Source organism: Pan troglodytes, chromosome 10 (assembly GCF_028858775.2).
Source record: "Pan troglodytes isolate AG18354 chromosome 10, NHGRI_mPanTro3-v2.0_pri, whole genome shotgun sequence".
In the NCBI taxonomy this organism is placed as follows: Eukaryota; Metazoa; Chordata; class Mammalia; order Primates; family Hominidae; genus Pan; species Pan troglodytes.
The window spans coordinates 33,503,683-33,523,658 of NC_072408.2; the positions used below are offsets into that span (position 1 = coordinate 33,503,683).

The 19,976-nt window shown below is 34.3% G+C and overlaps 1 protein-coding gene across 16 annotated transcripts in view; it reads right to left on the reverse strand.

Annotated features, from left to right (window-relative positions):
- Window positions 1-19,976, reverse strand: part of MON2 (MON2 homolog, regulator of endosome-to-Golgi trafficking) — a 127,340-nt gene that overhangs the window by 52,092 nt on the left and 55,272 nt on the right. For all 16 annotated transcript variants that reach the window (XR_010148004.1, XR_010148003.1, XM_001165785.7 and 13 more), the window contains 11 exons: window positions 17,631-17,755; window positions 17,062-17,198; window positions 16,179-16,332; window positions 9,627-9,859; window positions 7,355-7,436; window positions 6,573-6,757; window positions 5,009-5,121; window positions 4,566-4,670; window positions 4,096-4,176; window positions 3,947-4,020; window positions 3,767-3,857 (listed from right to left, as the gene is read on the reverse strand). Coding sequence is in view for 14 of the 16 variants with exons in the window: in XM_001165785.7 (XP_001165785.3) it covers window positions 3,767-3,857; window positions 3,947-4,020; window positions 4,096-4,176; window positions 4,566-4,670; window positions 5,009-5,121; window positions 6,573-6,757; window positions 7,355-7,436; window positions 9,627-9,859; window positions 16,179-16,332; window positions 17,062-17,198; window positions 17,631-17,755 (1,380 nt within the window). In the remaining 2 variants the exon portion in view is untranslated. The remainder of the gene's footprint in view (window positions 1-3,766; window positions 3,858-3,946; window positions 4,021-4,095; window positions 4,177-4,565; window positions 4,671-5,008; window positions 5,122-6,572; window positions 6,758-7,354; window positions 7,437-9,626; window positions 9,860-16,178; window positions 16,333-17,061; window positions 17,199-17,630; window positions 17,756-19,976) is intronic.

Below are 19,976 nucleotides of genomic sequence, written 5' to 3' on the forward strand. Positions count from 1 at the left end.
TAACAGGGAAATGTGTGATAATATCTTCCTTTCTAGCAGAAGCCAGTGAACCAAGTATATTGGGGTTTTAAGACAAATATGGTCAGGTTGACCCTTCCCGCATGCGCTAATGTGGAAAGCACCCTAAAAATTTGGGTGGTAGGAAAATTCATGATTCTAGGGAGAATATGGTATAGTAGTTAAGATGATGTCTATGAAGTTTTAACTGGGATCTCATCTCAACTCTACTACTTAATAGCTATATAACCTTGGGTAACCCATGTACCTCTTCTGAAAGTTTTTATTTTTTAAACCTAAAAAATGAAGATAATAATAATATAGAAAACTATCTAATATTAGAAAGTGCCTGGCATATAAGTTCTCCCACAATGTTGCCCAATATTACTTCTTTATTCCTCCTCTTCCTCTTACTTATTTTAACTAGGATATACTCAGGAATCATGTAAAAGAATATGTATAGGTATCCAAAGCTCACACCTGAAGATTCTTACTCAAAAACCTAGAATGTGGCCCTTGCATTTGCACTTTTTAAAAAACTACACAGCTGTTTCTGATGCACACCAAAAGTCAGCAAAGTATTTAAGAACAGAGCTTTGGAATGAGACATAAGTGAAATCAAATCCAAGCTCTTCCAATAAGTAAGTACATAACCTCAGGCAGGTCACTTAAGCTATTTTTCATATTTTCATCTGTAAAAGGGTATATTACCACTAAATCTCACAGAGTTGTTTTAAATGATAAAATAAGTTAGTGCTTGGCATACAGTAAACAGTGAACAACAGCTGCTTTAATATTTTTGTTGTTGTTATACTGTGCTTGTTAATGTAACTATAAAAGTATCATCCTCTTCTAAGAAAGAATTTGCAAGCTTTATCTTTTTTTTTTTTGAGACAGAGTTTCACTCTGTTGCCCAGGCTGGAGTGCAATGGCGCAATCTTGGCTCACAGCAACCTCCACCTCCCAAGTGATTCTTATGTCTCAGCCATGAGAACAGCTGGGATTATAGGTGTGCACCACCATGCCAGGCTAATTTTTGTACTTTTAGTAGAGAAGAGGTTCCCTATGTTGGCCAGGCTGGCCACAAACTCCTGGCCTCAGGTGATCCGCCCACCTCAGCCTCCCAAAGTGCTGGGATTACAGGCGTAAGCCACCACGCTCAGCCTGCAAGCTTTATCTTAAGTTATTTCCTCAACACATTGGCACAAATTCCTGCAATGAGGATCAAAAACAAGATGCTGATCACTGTAAAGCCACACCTAAAGAACACTGATATATACATCTTTAATCCCTAGAATATTTAACTCACTCAGAACAGTCGATTTAGATGAACATTCTTTTTTCAATAATATAGAAACTTTCCCACTAATTTTAATACCTGCATATTTATAATAATTTTTATAGATGGCATAACTGAATAAACTTTTTATAGCCTCCATCTAAAAATATAAGGTTTATGTTGAATACTTTTCTAAAATTTATACTTGAATATTTTTATAAAGTTTTAATTTCCATTCCATATTTACTTCACTTTACAAAATTAAATCCTAAAAGGGAGACATGTAAATCCATTTTCAAAGAAATTATCTCCATTTTACTCAGTGTATCCATTTTCTCCACAACTGTTCTTCCCAAGCCTTCCTTAAAAATCGTATCTGTTGCTACCACTCTCTGAAATTGCACTACTGAAGGTTAAAAATAAATGATTAATCATCAAGTCTCCTATTTTTTTCTTATAGGTCATGATTTCCTACAATATTTTTCTTTTGATTTACATTAACCTGCCCTTTCCTACCTAAATCCTACCAATCTTTCAATATACATCTCCAATCACACTAGTTCATCTTGATTAATCTTAATTCATCTTAATAGAAACATATACCAATAACATCTTATATAACAAGGAACTAAAAATTCAGAGAGTAAGTCTCAAGTCATTTAATATCTGTAGTATTTATTGAGACTCTCATACCATAGTAATTGTCACTAACTATGAACCAAGTAGCTTATATACTCTTTGAAAGTAGAAACCTCTTATTTCTTAATATCTCTGAGCAGATCGTCATGTACACAGTAAGCCTACTGTGCTTATTGAATAAATACATAAATTCTGAAAACATTACCATATAAACTTGCTTAGATTTCATTAAGGTACTTTATCAAAAATATTATAGTTTTGTGTTAAGAATCTCAAATATGTAGAATTATTAAAGGTATCAAAAAATTAATTACCTCATTATATATTATCCTTGCCCTGATTTAGAGCAAACTATAATATATATTTTCTTTTTTTCTTTTTTTTTTTTTTCTTGAGACAGAGTCTTGCTCTGTCACCCAGGCTGGAGCGCAGTGGCACAATCTCGACTCACAGCAACCTCCGCCTCCTGGGTTCAACTGAGCATGTCCAGCTAATTTTTGTATTTTTAGTAGAGACGGGGTTTCACTATGTTGGCCAGGCTGGTCTCGAACTCCTGACCGCAAGTGATCCACCTGCCTCGGCCTCCTGCAGTGCTGGGATTACAGGTGTGAGCCACCACGCCCAGCCATAATACATACTTTCAAACACCTGCATGTTTATATAATTATCTAGCTAGGTACTACAATATATGAAACTATGCTCTAATGAGACTTTCTTCACCAATCTTTAAATGAGTCATAAGAGCCAAGATAACAAGCCACAGTACCAAAATTACACTTAAGGACTAGGCAGATGGCCGGGCGCGGTGGCACATGCCTGTAATCCCAGCACTTTGGGAGGCTGAGGCGGGCGGATCACAAGGTCAGGAGATCGAGACCATCCTGGCTAACACAGTGAAACCCTGTCTCTACTGAAAATACAATAAAAAAATTAGCCGGGCGTGGTGGCGGGCACCTGTAGTCCCAGCTACTTGGGAGGCTGAGGCAGGAGAATGGCGTGAACCTGGGAGGCAGAGCAGTGACCCGAGATTGCGCCACTGCACTCTAGCCTGGGCGACAAGGCGAGACTCCGTTTCAAAAAAAAAAAAAGACTAGGCAGACAACATAATTTTGAATGCTACAGTTACATGTTATAGCTTTAAATTATATAAATTTTAGCTTTTAAATCATATTTTGGGTTATTTTCACTTATTTGTAAATAGTCAAACTATATTTATTGATTTTAAAATGTGGAAAGTATTTTGTTTTAATTATTTCTAACATATAAATAAACACAACTGTTCCTGTGCTTTCCAAGTATAACAGAAAGTGATATTTTTAGTAGTATAGAAAGAAATGTTCTTGAACGTTAATATTCAAAAGTACTGTTTTATTCATTTAATCAATGAACAAATAAAAATTTAAATTTTCAAGATAAGGAGAATCATTACCTTTAGAAAGAAATGATTAACTCCTTACTTTCCATCCCAATGAAAGCAAAGGAAACTGAGACAAACATTCTTTAATTTAAATCTTATATTACCCCAATCATAAATTGTAATTACAAGTATTATCATGACATTTTATATAACCTATAAAACTGTATTATTTTATAAAAATATTTTTTAAATGTTCAGTATATAAGAGAAATGAACACAACTTAAAATCATATGACATATTTAGACATATCACAAGCCAAATCATGTCCTTTTTACTCCTTTGACAAATAACGATAAGTGGTAAAAACCCAACAGAGTATGGTTACCATACAATCTGAGTGTTAGTTCTACTAGTAAAACACTAAGATCATAATGGATGTACATCTTATATAACAACTGTATCATATCTAAAACAGAAAGGTAGAATATCACACCTTATTATTTCCATAGGCCATATCCATTGCTTCTAGAGACAAGGAGCAAAGTGCATTTATTAAATGATGCAGTGATACATCATCAAGATACCTAAAAAGGGAATGAAGAAATAAGACATCTTGATCTAAAATATATAACTAATAACAATGTTTTTATCAATTAAAAAAACTGACTCTTACTGTGAGCTTTCAAACAATCTTGAAAGTATATTGGAAATCACTGGTAAATCTGTCATCACTGCTGTTGTCAGAACCTGAGAAGAATAAAATTAAATGTAATATATGACACTTTGGGATGCACTAATTGGGTAAGAAAGACTAGAGCTTACTGTACTGGGTCCTTCTACAGCTCTCCCAGGTTTCAAGGCACCGCCACTACTAGGCTTTAATCCCAGAATCCACACAAGATGCTGTAAAATTTAAAAAAAATCAAAACAAATAACTTTACAAAAGTATAAAAAGTCCAATAACTAAAATTAAAATCAGTAGTAACTTCTAGTAACCAAAATTAAAATCAGTAGTAGGTTTTTAAAACCTAAAACTAAAATCACTAATTAACATTCATATAAAATAATTAATTATATCGAACATATGCAGCAGAGCTTAGGCCATTATGAGAAGCATTCCACCACTTCCTACAATATGAGTCACATCTTTTTCCCTTTCTAACTTCTCTTTTTTCATACTTACTATCTATTTTTTAGGCCTGTCCAAAACATCAAAAGGCATTGCTTAGTCTAACTGTTAGCAATTATATATAAAAACAACACTAATCTCTGACCCAGACACTTTTACATACCTGAAGAGTTGCCAAGACAAGTTGCCATGATGTTCCAAGAACAGCCCCATGGCAATGCGCCAAGTTAAGTAAAGTCCTCATACATTGGATATTTTTGGAAGTCAGCTATATTTTAAAAAGGATACATTTTCAATAATTGTTATGTATTCTTAAAAATTAAAAGCTTATAAAGTAGCATTAATGTATTAAAAGATTTTTTTAAAGAAAAAATTAAGAAAAAGATTTGGAAGGTTTTATAAGGAACAATTAATTTGATTAAAAGTTGTATTATCATATTGGTTACAGTAATGTCAACTGCATAAACTAGTTTCTTCTAGTTTAAGAAAGTAGTTCTAGTAAAAGAAAGTAAATAAATGTATGACACATTTTGGCAAACACAAAGATAGGTACAACAAGTTTCCTTGATAGCTAATTGATAACCAAGAAAAAAACAAGTACATTACCATTACTGTCCCTTGAGGCTGGACTGCTAAAGGTTGACCCACTGCCACAACTTGTTGGTGAGATTCACTTGATGGACTTATCATCATAACACTTTGGCCCTGAACGGAATATGCTAGAACACAAAGGAAAGCCTAAATAATTAAAATATATTTTTATATTGCATTTAAAGTAATGTTATATTTAAAGTTTGATTAAACCAAGTTTAGCCATACACTTATTTAAATATCAGTAATACCTAATATCTATATCCAAACATTTAAAAAACTCATGAGGGGCTGGGCACAGTGGCTCACACCTGTAATCCCAGCCATTTTGGGAGGCTGAGGCAGGCAGATCATTTGAGGTCAGGAGTTCAAGGCCAGCCTGGCCAACATGGTGAAGTCCTGACTCTTCTAAAAATACAAAAATTAGCCAGGTATGTTGATGCACTTCTGTAGTCTCAGCTACTGAGGAGGCTGAGGCAGGAGAATTGCTTGAATTCAGGAGGCGGTGGTTGCAGTGAGCCAAGATCTGGGTCACTGCACTCTAGGCTGAGCGACAGAGTGACTCTGTCTCAAAAAAAAAAAAAAAAAAAAAAAAAAAACACAAAAACTTCATGAGGTACAAAAACCAAGACAAGTTAAGCAAATATTAAGTAATTTTCTATACAACATAAAATTAATAACTTTGGTAGATTTCTTCATAAGCAATACAGAACTCGAACATTCTAAGTATTTTAAACATGTATCCCTGGTATGTTTTTTAAGTTAGAGAGCAATACATTTTCAGTTTGAAAACTGAGTATTAGCATGTAATACCAACTACTTGGGAGGCTGAGGCAGGACTGCTTTAGCCCAGTTCAAGATCAGCCTGAGCAATATAGCGAGATCCTGTCTCATTAAAAAAGTATAAACAAAAAAAACCCTAAATATTACATTGAAATTTATATTACATATAACAAACAAGTATTCTCAAAGAATTCAACAAGAAAATAAATTTTTGAATGTAAGTTTAACCTAAGTGGTTGCAAACATTACTGTTCTACTAGTTCCATTAAAAAAAAAATCAATCACCATTTCAATGGTATCTCATAGTTTACAAAGGACTTCCAGATTTATCTTATTTTCCTCTCACAATTATTGTTTAAAATTGGTATTACAAGTTGAGTATCCCTTATCCGAAATGCTTAGGATCACAACTGTTTCCGATTTCAGATTTTTTCAGATTTTTGAATATTTATATTATATGTACTTATGCATTTATTTGCATAATATATTTGTAAATACTTACATTTGCATTATATACCTATTCACATTATATACTTATCCAATGAGCATTTCCTTTGTCATGTTGGTGCTCAACAAGTTTTAGATTTTGCAGCATTTTAGATTGTGGATTTTTGGATATCCCAAGCCCACCCCCCACCCCCCACCCCATATTTTTAAAGAGCTCTCAGGGACGTTAATTTCCCCAAGGTCACACAGTCAGTATGTGAAAAAGCAGAGACTTAAACACAGATGTTTATAATCTTCTGTCTACACCATATCATCCCACTACATAGAATTTTGAGTAAGCCTGTCTTACATTTGCTGGAAAGTGTAGCTGCAGTGGTGGTATTCAATACAGTAAGAGCATAATGGGGAGGCAGGGAACCTTTGCATATTGCAGTTATAAAGGCATCTCTTGAAGTTACAAGGCCCAGTCTTCCACAAAGAGCAGCCATAGTCAGTTCAGCTTTTAAAATATTCTCAGTGGCAGCTTCATCTGTGCTGAAAAGAAAGTATTTTATTTAATCTGATTAACTTATTTTTAATTACATTGTAAAGCATGATGTGGAATTAAGTATTCAGTGACATTTTAAGAAAATCTATACAAAAATATTGTCAAAATATTACCAATATACTTAAGAAGGAATTTTAATCTATTAACATAACCTCAAAAATTTGAACTGGGTAAAAGCAATGAATAATAATACATGTATTTATTACTGAAGAAAATGACCAAGAACATAAAGATTTAGCTTAAAATATCAAGCATTTCGAAAACAGTAAATTTTTAAATCCTAAAGAAAAAGAACATAGAAATTAAATATAATCATAATTGCAAAAGTAGTTGTAAGTCTTGAAATGAAAAAGGCATTCTGTAATTTTAGGACTGTATTTTCCATTAAAACATCATGACAATTCTGGTGGCTTGGAGCAGGGCAAGGACAGAATGAGGAAGGGGGATGAGGGAAAAAGAATAATGTTTCACACATATAAAAAACTAATATTAGAAAATAATTCTAGGGACAAATGTAAGTAAACCATTTTAATGTGTTTTTTTAACTGACACAGTTCAATATAAAACTTACAAAGACTTAATACCTGGCATCAAGAAGGAGTGAGAGTGCAGCAAGAAGACCACACCAGCAGGCATTCACCATTTCTTCCCAAACAGCCCTACTAACTTAAAGGAAAAAAACATACAATATTTAATTTTAATTATAGATAGCACAATATTTATTAATATGTGAAATTCTAAAATTTTCCCGGACAATATGTCAAATATTCCACTAACAACTTAATTATTAAATACTAATATTCAGTATTTAAAAATCTAAAAGAACGAAAACTCAGAAGCCGTACTATAGTTTCAGGCTTGAAGAAGTCTTAAAAATAAGTTGTTGTAAAATATCTACAGTAAGATCTTTCTGTACACGTTAAATTTTATTTTTATATATATATATATATATATTTTTTTTTTTTTGAGATGGAGTCTTGCTCTGTTGCCCAGGCTGGAGTGCAGTGGCATGATCTTGGCTCACTGCAACCTTCGCCTCCTGGGTTCAAGAGATTTTCCTGCCTTAGCCTCCTGAGTAGCTGGGATTACAGACACACGCCACCACACCTGGCTAATTTTTGTATTTTTACTAAAGACAGGGTTTCACCTGGTCAGGCTGGTCTCAAACTCCTGACCTCGTGATCCACCCACCTTGGCCTCCCAAACTACTGGGATTACAGGCATGAGCCACCATGCCCAGCCATATATATATATATATATATATATATATATATTTTTTTTTTTTTTTTTTTTTTTTAAGAGACAGGGTCTTGTTATGTTACTCAGACTGGTCTCAAACTCCTGGGCACAAGCAATCCTCCTGCCTCAGCCTCCCAGGTAGCTGGGATTATAGGCACATGCCACTATGCCCAGCTGATATCCTTTCCTTTCCCTTTGCCTTCATCAGCCCAAACTTTCTCAGCCTGTGTGACCAGTTGGAGTGAGGGCAGGGTGCAGTGTAACAAACTGGCTCAGCGAGGAGACTGATTACATACACTGAGAATCAAGCAAATAAGTAAATACACTGAGCAAAATGTGAGCAGGTTCCAACACTGTTGGAGAAGGGAATTACAAATACAGAAAGTTAAAAATAAACCTTGTGGTACTGAACTGGAACTGAAGAAACTAGTGTGATGTCATGGTAATTCAATATAGAGAAACAGACATTTTAGAAATGTACAGAGACGTGTGCTTGTGTGTGTGGGTGTGTTTATGTGGGTATGTATTTCCTATCCAAGTGGTGAAAAGCATACCTAGTATATCTGTGTTCGTTTCAATACTATTCTCCACTAAAAGGAACCAGGACTTCCTGGAGAAATGACTGACACCTGGGATGGACAAGAATCATCCAAGATCAGCCTGGAACATCTTGTTCTATCAAACAGTAAGGAAGTGCTCAGAGAATGTCAAAAGGGCATGGGACATTTCCAAAGGACACACGGGTCATCTTGAAAGAGGTCCATTGGCCATGTTGGGAACAATCTGAGCATCAAACCAAATAATAATAAAGACTATAATCCTCTGAATAAAATAGGAATCCATGAATCTATACTAATATAAGTGAATAATTTTTAAAAAATAAAAAAATGCAGAAGGGAAAGCACTCTTTTGTAGTAGCAATCTGAAAGTATTTTTCCACAAAAAGTTAATAATTAACTGTACACTGAAGAAACCAGGCTGACATTGTATTAACCAACTCATAGAAGTGAGCATCTCCAATAATGACACAAATTGATACTGTAGTATGCTTCCTAATGTAATGATACAGTAAGTAGAGCACAGCAACATTTCTGTGCCAGTCCTGTCAAAAATGAATAAGCTGAATGTAATTACGAAGGAACACAACACAAACTCAAACTGACTGACTTGCACTCAAAAAAGTAAGGTCATATAAAACAAGGAAAAACTAAGAAACTTCCAAGTTGAGACATGACAACTAAATTCAACACATAAAAGGACATCACTAGGGCAACTGGCAAAATTTGAATGAGACTTGGAGTTAGATGATAATATTGGATTGATGTTAAATTTCTGATGGTGATTGTACTACGATACACAGGAGACTAACCTTATTTTGAAAAAATACACACTGATGCATTAAAGGGTAGTAATACGGCATCATGTCTGCAACTTTTTCTATAAATAGGTCAGAAAAAAGTATAGTCACATGTATATAATTCAAGAAAATGGTAAGGTAAATGTGGGAAAGTGGTTAACACTTGAGAAATCAGGGTGAAAGATTTATAAAGACTACAATTTTTGCAAATTGTAAATTTCAAATTATTTCCAATAAAAATTAAAAATACAGACTCATACCAATTTCCTTATCCATTTGGTCTGACGTTGACTGTAAATCCTGCTGTTCTGTCGACTGTGTTGGTGAAGAACCTTCTTCAGTGGTGGTTTGACATTCTGTTTCAACCTCTCCTAGCTCTCCTTCAATCATACTTGTGATTCCACGAACAAGGTCTAGCAAACAATGGAATGCCACAGACATGGCGTAACCTTCAGGTATAGTTGGAGGCTCAACTTTGTCCAACATTTCTAAGCTGAAATTATGAAAAATATAGAATACTAATGAGAAGCCACAACAAAAAAAAAACATAAAACTATTTTCTACAATTTACAGACTATAGAAATTAAGATTAACAGAATAGCAAAAAAATAAAGGGAGATTACCAAATTTCTTTCATTTAGGGAAGAGATCTCTTCCATGGTATTCTAAAAACCTGATTAGAAAAATTAAGGCCTGACCACTGCCATAACTAATTATTTTAATAATTTACTTCTCATTCTCCCCTGAGTTGTGCCAATGTTTTCATTAAATATTAGATATTAGAAAAATTAAGACTGACATGCAAAATACAATGAGATAAAACTTCTTAAACTCTGACTTGTGCTTTAAAAATAAGATGCCATTGGCCAGGCGTGGTGGCTCACGCCTGTAATCTCAGTACTTTGGGAGGCCGAGGTGGGTGGATCATGAGGTCAGGAGATCAAGATCATCCTGGCTAACACAGTGAAACCCTGTCTCTACTAAAAATATAAAAAATTAGCCAGGCGTGGTGGCAGGTGCCTGTAGTCTCAGCTACTCGGGAGGCTGAGGCAGGAGAATGGCATGAACCAAGAAGGCAGAGCTTGCAGTGAGCCGAGATTGCGCCGCTGCACTCCAGACTGGGCAACAGAGCGACACTCTGTCTCAAAAAAAATAAAAAATAAAAAATAAATAAGATGCCATCAAATCAAATCACTCCTATGAAGAGGAAGATGCTTTTCATGCTGTGAGATGCCCAGCTCACCTATCATTTCAAATACAATCTGCCAACAAGGTGAGAATAAGAGCATCAGTGTGTCAAGTTCAAACTGCGGAGCAATTTTTTACCCCATAGTTAGGAGAAAGTTTTCAGAAGGAAGGACAATAAATCTGTTTTAAATCATGGCAGGTAGTGAACTATGGTTATAAACCTCTTAAAATTGATATCTGGCAAAATAATTCCTAGAAAAAAGAGTAATTCAATTGACAAAGAACTAATGATTCTGGAACAACTGGATATTCACATGCAGAAGAGTGATGGTCCTATCTCAAACCATATGCAAAATTAACTCCAAAATGAATCAATGATCTAAATGTAAGAGCTAAATCTATAAAACTCTTAGAAGAAAACATGGGTAAAAATCTTCACTACCTCGGATTAGGCAAAGGTTTGTTAGATATAACACCAAAAGCATAAGCAACAAAGGAAAAAATTGATAAATTAGATTCATCAAAATTAAAAACAATTGTACTTCAAAAAGCAGCAATCAAGAAAATGAAAAGACCCACAGAATGAAAGAAAACTTTTGCAAATCACATATCTGATAAGAGACAGGCATCTAGAATATATAACTCTTAAAATTAAATAAGAAAAAGACAATCCAATTAAAAAGGAGCAACGAATCTGAATAGACATTTCACCCAACATGACATATAAATGGCCAAGAAGCACACAAAAAGATGCTTGTCACCAGTAATTAGGGAATGCAAATCAAAGCATGGTAAGATATCATTTCATACTCACTGGGATGACTATGATAAAAAAGATTAACAAGCATTGCTGAGGATGTGGAGATATCTGAACCCTCCTCACACATTGTTGGTAGGAATGTAAAATGGTATAGTTGCTTGGGAAAAGAGTTTGGCACTTCCTCAAAAATGTAAACATAGAGTGACCATATAACCCAGCAATTCCACTTACTAGTTGTATACCCAACAGAAATGAAAACACATGTCTATGCAAAAACTTACAGACAAATGCTCATGGTAGTATTATTCGTAATAAACAAAAGTGAAAATAACCCAATATGCATCAATTAATTTGAAAAAAGTGATTCCATATATTGGAATATCATTCAGACACATAAAGGAATAAAGTATGAACACATTCTCAACACATGAACCTTCAAAACATTATGCTGGGCTGGACACGGTGGCTCATGCCTGTAATCCCAGCACTTTGGGAGGCCGAGGCAGGTGGATCATGAGGTCAGGAGATCGAGACCATCCTGGCTAACACGGTGAAACCCTGTCTCTACTAAAAACTACAAAAAATTAGCCGGGCATGGTAGCAGGAACCTGTAGTCACAGCTACTCGGGAGGCTGAGGCAGGAGAATGGCATGAACCTGGGAGGCAGAGCTTGCAGTGAGCCAAGATCACACCACTGCACTCCAGCCTGGGTGACAGAGCGAGACTCCGTCTCAAAAAAAAAAAAAAAAAAAATTATACTGATGTGGGAGCTAAAAAAGTGGATCTCATTAAAGTAGAAAGCAGATTGGTGATTCCCAGGGGCCAGGAAGGGTGGAGGTTTGGGGGTAAAGAGAGGTTGATTAATAGGTACAAAAATACAGTTATACAGACAGGAATAAAATTTAGCATCTAACAGTTCAGTCGGGTAACTACACTTAACAATAATCTATTGCATATTTTTAAATACCTGGAACACACGAATTCAGATGTTCCCACCATAAAGAAAAGATAAATGTTTGAGGTGATAACACAATTACCCTGATTTGATAACTACACATTATATAAATGTATCAAAATATCACATTTACCCTGAAAATATGTACATTTATTACATAGCAATTGAAAAAAAGTATGTTGCGTCAAAGAAGTATGACACAAAATAACATTTATTGTGTGATTCCATTTATATGAAATATCCAGAATCGGCAAATCAATAGATGCAGAAAGCAGATTAGTGGTTGCTAAGGAGCTAGAAGAAGGGGAATTGGGAAATGACTGCTAATGGGTATGAGGTTTCTTTTAGGGGTGATGAAAACTTTCTGGAATTAGGTAGTAGTAATGGTTGTACAACTTTGTAATATAATGAAACCATGAATTGTACACTCTAAAAGGGTGAATTTCATGAGATATGAATTATCTCAAAAGTAAAATTGAAATTACTAAAGATTACAATAAAAAAGCTAAGAAAATGTCCTACCTCAAAATCTTAAAGTTTCTGAATCATCAAGGTAGGTAATTAATAAAGAAATGCTAAATTAAAAAAAAACATAATAAGAACATCTAATATATAGTGATCATTCACTGAGCAAATACTCTTAGCCTGGGACTCTACTTTTTAAATATGTATTATCTCATTTAACTCCTGACAAAAACCCTATGAGACACAGAAATAAAACTGAGGACTAATATTACAGTTATTAATGAGAAGTTTTTAAAATCAAGTCTGACTGACACTAAAGCCTACCACTAATGTGTCAACTCTTGAGCTTTTAAAAATTTATGTAATCATTAGAAATATATTTACATTGTTGATTATGAAATTTAAGTTCTAGAGCTGGAGGCTATTAGCAAACTAACGCAGGAACAGAAAACCAAATACTGCACGTTCTCACTTATAAATGGGGCTAAATGATAAGAACTTATGAACACAAAGAAGGAAATACCAGACACTGGGGTGTACTTGAGGGGAGAGGGTGGGAGGAGAAAGAGGAGCAGAAAAGGTAACTATTGGGTACTGGGGTTAACATCTGGGTGATGACAATAATACATACAACAAATCCCCATGACACATGTTTACCTATTTAACAAACCTTCACATGTACCCCCAAACATAAAAGGAAAGTGAAAAACAGAAAGAAACTTAAGCTCAAATGGGGAGATAAAGTTTACAGCTTTAATCTTTCCCAGGCCAATTAGCCTTTGAGAGCCACATCATAAATAAATCAGTGTTAAGCATCTCATTAGACAAATTCCTATTCTCAAAGAATATGTGATCTATTGGGAAAATGTATCTAAAACATAAAATAATCCAAAACATCGGAAACTCCAATTCTCCAATTCTATGGCACAGACTTTAAGTACTAGAATAGTTAAGAGAAAGGGTAATTTATACTTTTTATTTATACCATAAACCTAAAAGAAAACACATACTTTCTTACCTCACTGTTTCAGTGCTACTTTATTAGAATTACTGCATAAATTCCACTTTGAGATAAAATGTAATTTATCTGTTTAAACATTTTAAACTTAAGGTCAAATTGCAAAAACTGTCACAAGTCCAACTTTGAAGGGATCTGTAGTGTAATAAATATAAAAGAATATGCCACCAATACTTATGTCCAAACTACTTCTATCTATATATCACTTAAGTTTTCAAAGTATACTCAAGCAGTCAATAAAAGAACAGAATGCACAATCAAGATGTATACATATGCCTTCAAAGAAAATAGTGAAATCATTTTATATTGAACCTCACAATGAATTGAATAAAAGATGCCAATTCAACAGTTAAGCTCCAGTGTGAACATACTAACCCATGTACAAAAGAACACTCAATATTTTCTGGCCATTTATTATTTCAGAATTAAGCAATTTCAGTATGTATAGCACTAAAAAAAATCTATGCATATGTTCCTTTAGAGATTCAGTCCTAATCTTGTCTTAAAGAAGAGAAAATTAAGATCAAGTGAAATCAAGTGCTATACTCAAAATCACAGTATTTAGTAGCAGAACTAGTTAAAATCCAGTATCAATAAACAGTGGTGGTAGGCTTTTACTAATAAATTTTAAAAAGGAGTTCTACAACCCAGACAAGTATTTATTATTTTGTGGCTTGTTTCTTTTTTTTTTTTTCCTTCCTCAAGTACACATCTTCACTCCCTCCCTTTATGTGTCTGCTCAGTATTATTTCCTCAGGGAGACCCTTTCTGTCCCCATCTTCACCTTGGTCATTCTCTATGGCCTTAACTTGCTTTTTCTTCAAATTAACCACTACCCAAGGTTATATTATATATTTACTTGTGTATTTATTTATTTACTATCTCACTCGCTAAAGTGTAAGCTCTATGAAGGCAAAAATTTTCTTCTGTGTTGGTTTATGTTCAGGTTATAAAATGAGGTGGGAAGGTGAACTAGATAATGTCTCCTTTAGTGCTAGATATCTGATTCTTTTACAACTTAATTCTCTAGTATACTTGAGTCATTACCTTTTGTACAAGGCAAAGCCTATAAAATACTAAGTAATTTTAATATAAATGACTAAAAATAACAATGAACTTAAAATATTTCAGTCTTCTATGACTCTATACTTTTATAATTTTACGCAAAATAAAGCTGTAAGGTAAAATATACCTAGGATGATACAATGCAGACTGACACACCAGAGAAACTGATGATTTTAACTAGCCAAAGATTCTGTTTCATTTCTATTTTTTTTAAGAGATGGGGTTTCGCAGTTACCCAGGCTGTACTCCAACTCCTGAACTAAAGTGATTCTCCTGCCTCAGCTTCCTGAGTCTGTTTCATATTAAGTCTTGATTTATGTCATAAGGATAGTTTTATTTTATTTTTAGACAGAGTCTCACTCTGTCACCCAGGCTGGAGTGCAGCGACATGATCTCAGCTCACTGCAACCTCTGCCTCCCAGGTTCAAGCGATTCTCTTGCCTCAGTTTCCTGAGTAGCTGGGATTACAGGTGCACACAACCAATCCAGCTAATTTTTGTATTTGTAGTAGAGATGGGGTTTCACCACATTGGCCAGACTGGTCTCGAACTCCTGACCTCAAGTGATCTGCCCACATCGGCCTCCCAAAATGCTGGGATTACAGGCATGAGTCACTGTACCTGGCCAAGGATAGTTTTAATTATACATACCAATTACTGAAAATATATCTATAACTGCCTCATAGTAACTATAGCAATGTTAAATCCATGTAGTATTGATTGCCTTATTTCCGTAAGTACTGTATCTCATTAAGACTTAAGAAAAAATCAGTAATACATTATTGAGTATGCATTTGTTAAATTGAAATGGCTAATGACAAACAATTTAAAAATAACAGATATGGAATCCATTAAACACTTTTTAATTAATTAAAAACTAAAATTTCCATGTGTTTAACCCTAACAATATGATTAGATAAGCACTTAAAATAACTTTTCTTACATATAGAATTCTGAAAATTAGATATATCACTACTCCCATTGTATAGATGAGAGAAATGAGGTTAAAAAAAAGAAAAAAAGATTAATTTGCTGACAGTAACTCAGCTAATATCAGAAGACCTAAGCCCAAGTGGTCTGAAACTAATTCATATACTTAAACCAAAAAGCTGTATAGGAGAGCTAATAGGTCCATATGTAAAGAAATCACATTTTGTTTTATAATGCTGTTAGTCTACAAACGCACAAAACAAATAAAATCCAGTCCTAGATACAATTTTCAAAATATGACGAAAGAAAATGAGCTCTAAAATACCTTAGAAGTACTGGGTCTAAAATTTAAAATATAATAGAGAAGAATTTTAGGTTAAATATCACCCCCAACAACATCATTCCTTATAAAATAATGCTACTACTACTTACTAGGTGGCTTTAGCACTGCCTTGAACTGTGATTGTCAGAATAGGTATCCAGGTTCCCCTATATTCAAATGCTGGTAGCAAAGTAACACCTCCACCAATCCCCACCATTCCTGAGTTAGCTGGTGCTGAGACTGAGCCACCTAAATTATTGTTTCCTGTTAGAGAAGAAGGGAAAAAAAGGAAAGACACTAATTTACTACTTGACTACAAATCAGTAATAGTCAAACACCTGGCCAATCTTTAAAAAAAATTTCTGTGCTATCAGAATGGGTATTGCAGAAATAAATGAAATTTATCAGTACTACTTTGTCTATCAGAGAATGTTCCTATTTCCCTAAAATACCATTTCCCTTTTTAAAATAAAAGCTACTAGGGGAAGTAAAAATACTGATAAATGTTTAGCCTTTCATTAGACCACTTTTTATCAGAAGTGGGAATAAAGTATACAAAACCATCACTCAGTACAAAGTGGAAGAGAAAGAAGGTAAAGGGAAACAACAAACCATACAGATTCCCAAACAAACTCCAACCATGTTAACCCCTTTAAGAGAGGGACTAAGTCTTCCTAAGGTGGTAACCATCTAGACTCTTCAAAGGGAGTCATCAAATAAAGCTTCTTTTAAAATGAAGATTAGCATCTAAACTTTTGTTCTTATGTGATCAGAGAAACTGAAAGTATGTCAGAGAAGAAAATCTATTCTGGAAAAAAGAAACACAACTGCTTCATTGAGATCAGATTATTCTTTCAGTGCAATTCTTTACTACCAACATGTTTAGGTAACCCAAATTTCTCTAGTCACAGAATTTCATAATATCCTCTCAGAACAGTCAATACTGCAACTTATGGCAGAATATAAGAAACAAAATTATGAATATGTTTTTACCAGCTTGGTTGCTTGTTGCAGGATTTCCAGTAGGGGGGACAAGAAACAAGGACTGTATAAAAGATCCCAGTGCATTTACAATATCACGAAAAACCTTGGTAGAATGCTGTTTCATATCATAGGACTGACAAAATGACCTGTAAAATAATTTACAAGGTTTTTGGGAAAAACATTTGAATATATTAAAAATTGTAAACCTTTTTATAGCAAGTGATATTACTATAAGAGTTACCAAACTATACTAAAACATTCTTCATTACAACTCAGTAATTTTACCAATTTAGGACAAAGGTCACAGTTCTAAAACAATTATTTTGGCTATATTAAATCAGTAAATTCAGACTGATGTCTATCACTCACCACATGTGTTTACCTCACAGTTCTTTTCCACATCTACACGCCCTACCCGTCCTTATAGATACAATACCCTATTTTCTTTGTTTAGAAATCACTAATATTGGGAATAAATACCAAAAGTCTTCTGACTAGTTTATTAACCTATTATAGGTTAGTTTACAGGTTAATAAACATTAACCTATCTATTTAACAAACTATTGCTGAGGTTTTACCTTAATAGTTGAGGCTGCACACAGAATCTGTGTATTGATTCCACCGCAACAGCTCGTAGCCACTGTGGTTTATCTGCATCCAGAAATTTCACCAGAAGTGACAGAAATATCTCACATTCAGTTACCTAAAAATATATGATTTTTAATACTATTTCTTTGAATCAAAGAGAAGAATTATAGACTGTGTTCTTATTCTTAACTTAGTGCTATGGACAAACCAATAAAATCTTTTAGATTAGAAATCAAACTCTTAATGGGGAGTGGAGAAACAGAGAAAGGAAATGTAGTTATACATGGAAACATTAACAGTAAAAATAATCACAGTGTTTCTCTAAATATATCCCTGAAAACATTTGTAATCTGCTAATACGGTTAATCCTTTATCCTTGCTCTTTAGAAAGCAGATAATACCATCATGCCATCTCCATTTTTAAAAACTGCCAGACAGCATGTACCACATAAACTGCTGACAGGATGCACGTTCTACTCTTCAGAGCAGTTTTTCCATACTTTCTTTTGCTACTAAAGAAACAAAGAGGCAAGCCAAGGGGTGCTTAGTATAAATTTTATAGTAGAAAAATAAGGAGGAACCTATAGCAGTTGACAGATGTAAAGTATATAACTATTAGAACAGGGCCTGTACTGCTAATTAAGTATTAATTATCATTACTGTTGTTGCTAATATAGACCATTTCTCAGCAAGCTCTTTATAAATAAATAATGTTCAAGGCACACCCAAGGCATTATTCATTACATGTCTGATAACTGAATGAACAAACAAAAGCTAATCCGTTCATCCAAAGGTAAATGGATTGTTTTTGTTACTTATTAATTGACAATACAGAAGGACCTCTGGGAGGTAAAAATTAAGCTGACATGGTGATTATTAGGCCAAACTGATTCTTGCTACTAGGTACAGCAAGTTATTGGATGTTTTAGCTGGGGTATCTCAAAATGAGTGAACCATAATGCGAGACAAGAAATTTGGGGAAATATAGTAGCCCTCAGGCTTTTAGTGCAAAGTCTTAGCTGCTAGTATTTTCTAATGCCTTTCAGTATCTTTAACTGGATGCTTAAAAAAAGGACATAATCAAAATGACACAGTAGGAGGAATAACTAAAAACAACATTATCATTTAGACTGCTAATGACTGGGTAAGTATATGCAGAGGCTTGTCATTGTCCTAAACATGATAAAGCTTAGTTTAAAGGAACTAGATCAGGAGTCAGGTGGCTCAACTTCTTTATCCAGCAACCTTGTGCATAAGGACAAGCGTGGTTGCCTTTCTTATAAATAAAGGATGAAAATATCTACATCTTTCTGGGAAATCAAATGAGAAAAATGTAAGAATAAAAACATCCCCTAAACATGACAAAGTGCCATGCAAATGAATAGGGCATTATTTTTTCTAAACAAAATGACCCCTCTTTAGAGGAAGAACTGAAAAAGAAAGACCCATGCTAGTGACTCATTGGACAACAGCTCTATCTACTGGAGGGTTTGAATATTAGTAAGCCCTTCAACAAGTGCAATATCAGCTTTACAAGTGGCAAAAGTGGCATGTAAGTGTGTGTCAATGAATTTAAGGTTCATCAGCTAAGCTTTGAGGCAAGAATACAAAGGATCTCAGAAACATCAAGTATATTACAGCCAAAGGAATAACATTATAAAACTTGCCTTGAAAGCATATCATTTTTTCTCTATGACACAATGACTATAACACAAACCAATCATTTATCAATTTATACTGGAACCACTAAAATCTTATGATTTGGGTAAAAAAGAGAGGCTCTCTCCTGAAGTCTAGAACCTTGTTCTCCTTTTGTTTCTTCTTGTCAAGTGTGAAAGTATGAGCAGAGAACTAGTGTTGAGAGCACTGAACACTGAACAAGGGCCTCAATGGAGAAAAACTACTATGAATCTGTTAAGACTTTCCCCCAAGTGGCTGCACTTATAAGGAAACAGGTATTAAGATTAGCATTTATGGTGTAAATCCAATTTTTGTGACCCAGATATGTCATAAACTCCACTATACCAACATGAAGGGTGATGAATGTTTTTGAACTCCTGTAGTACTTTGGTAGTAGATTATTATCTAAACGTCAAGAGACATCTGATGGCTTAAGATGAATCAAAGTTACTGAGGTAGACATTCTAATCTCAATATCACATAGATATCTATTAAAGAATCTTGTATGTAAGAGTTGACTTGGCAGACAATGAAGAAAATCTGGTAGCACATTCATGCAGGAGTCTATTTGTCAGGAGCTTGTCAGAGTTAACAACCTTGGAGCTAATAGATTTGGTAGTGATGAGATCTTTTGTTAGAGAAATGTCTGTGAAGAA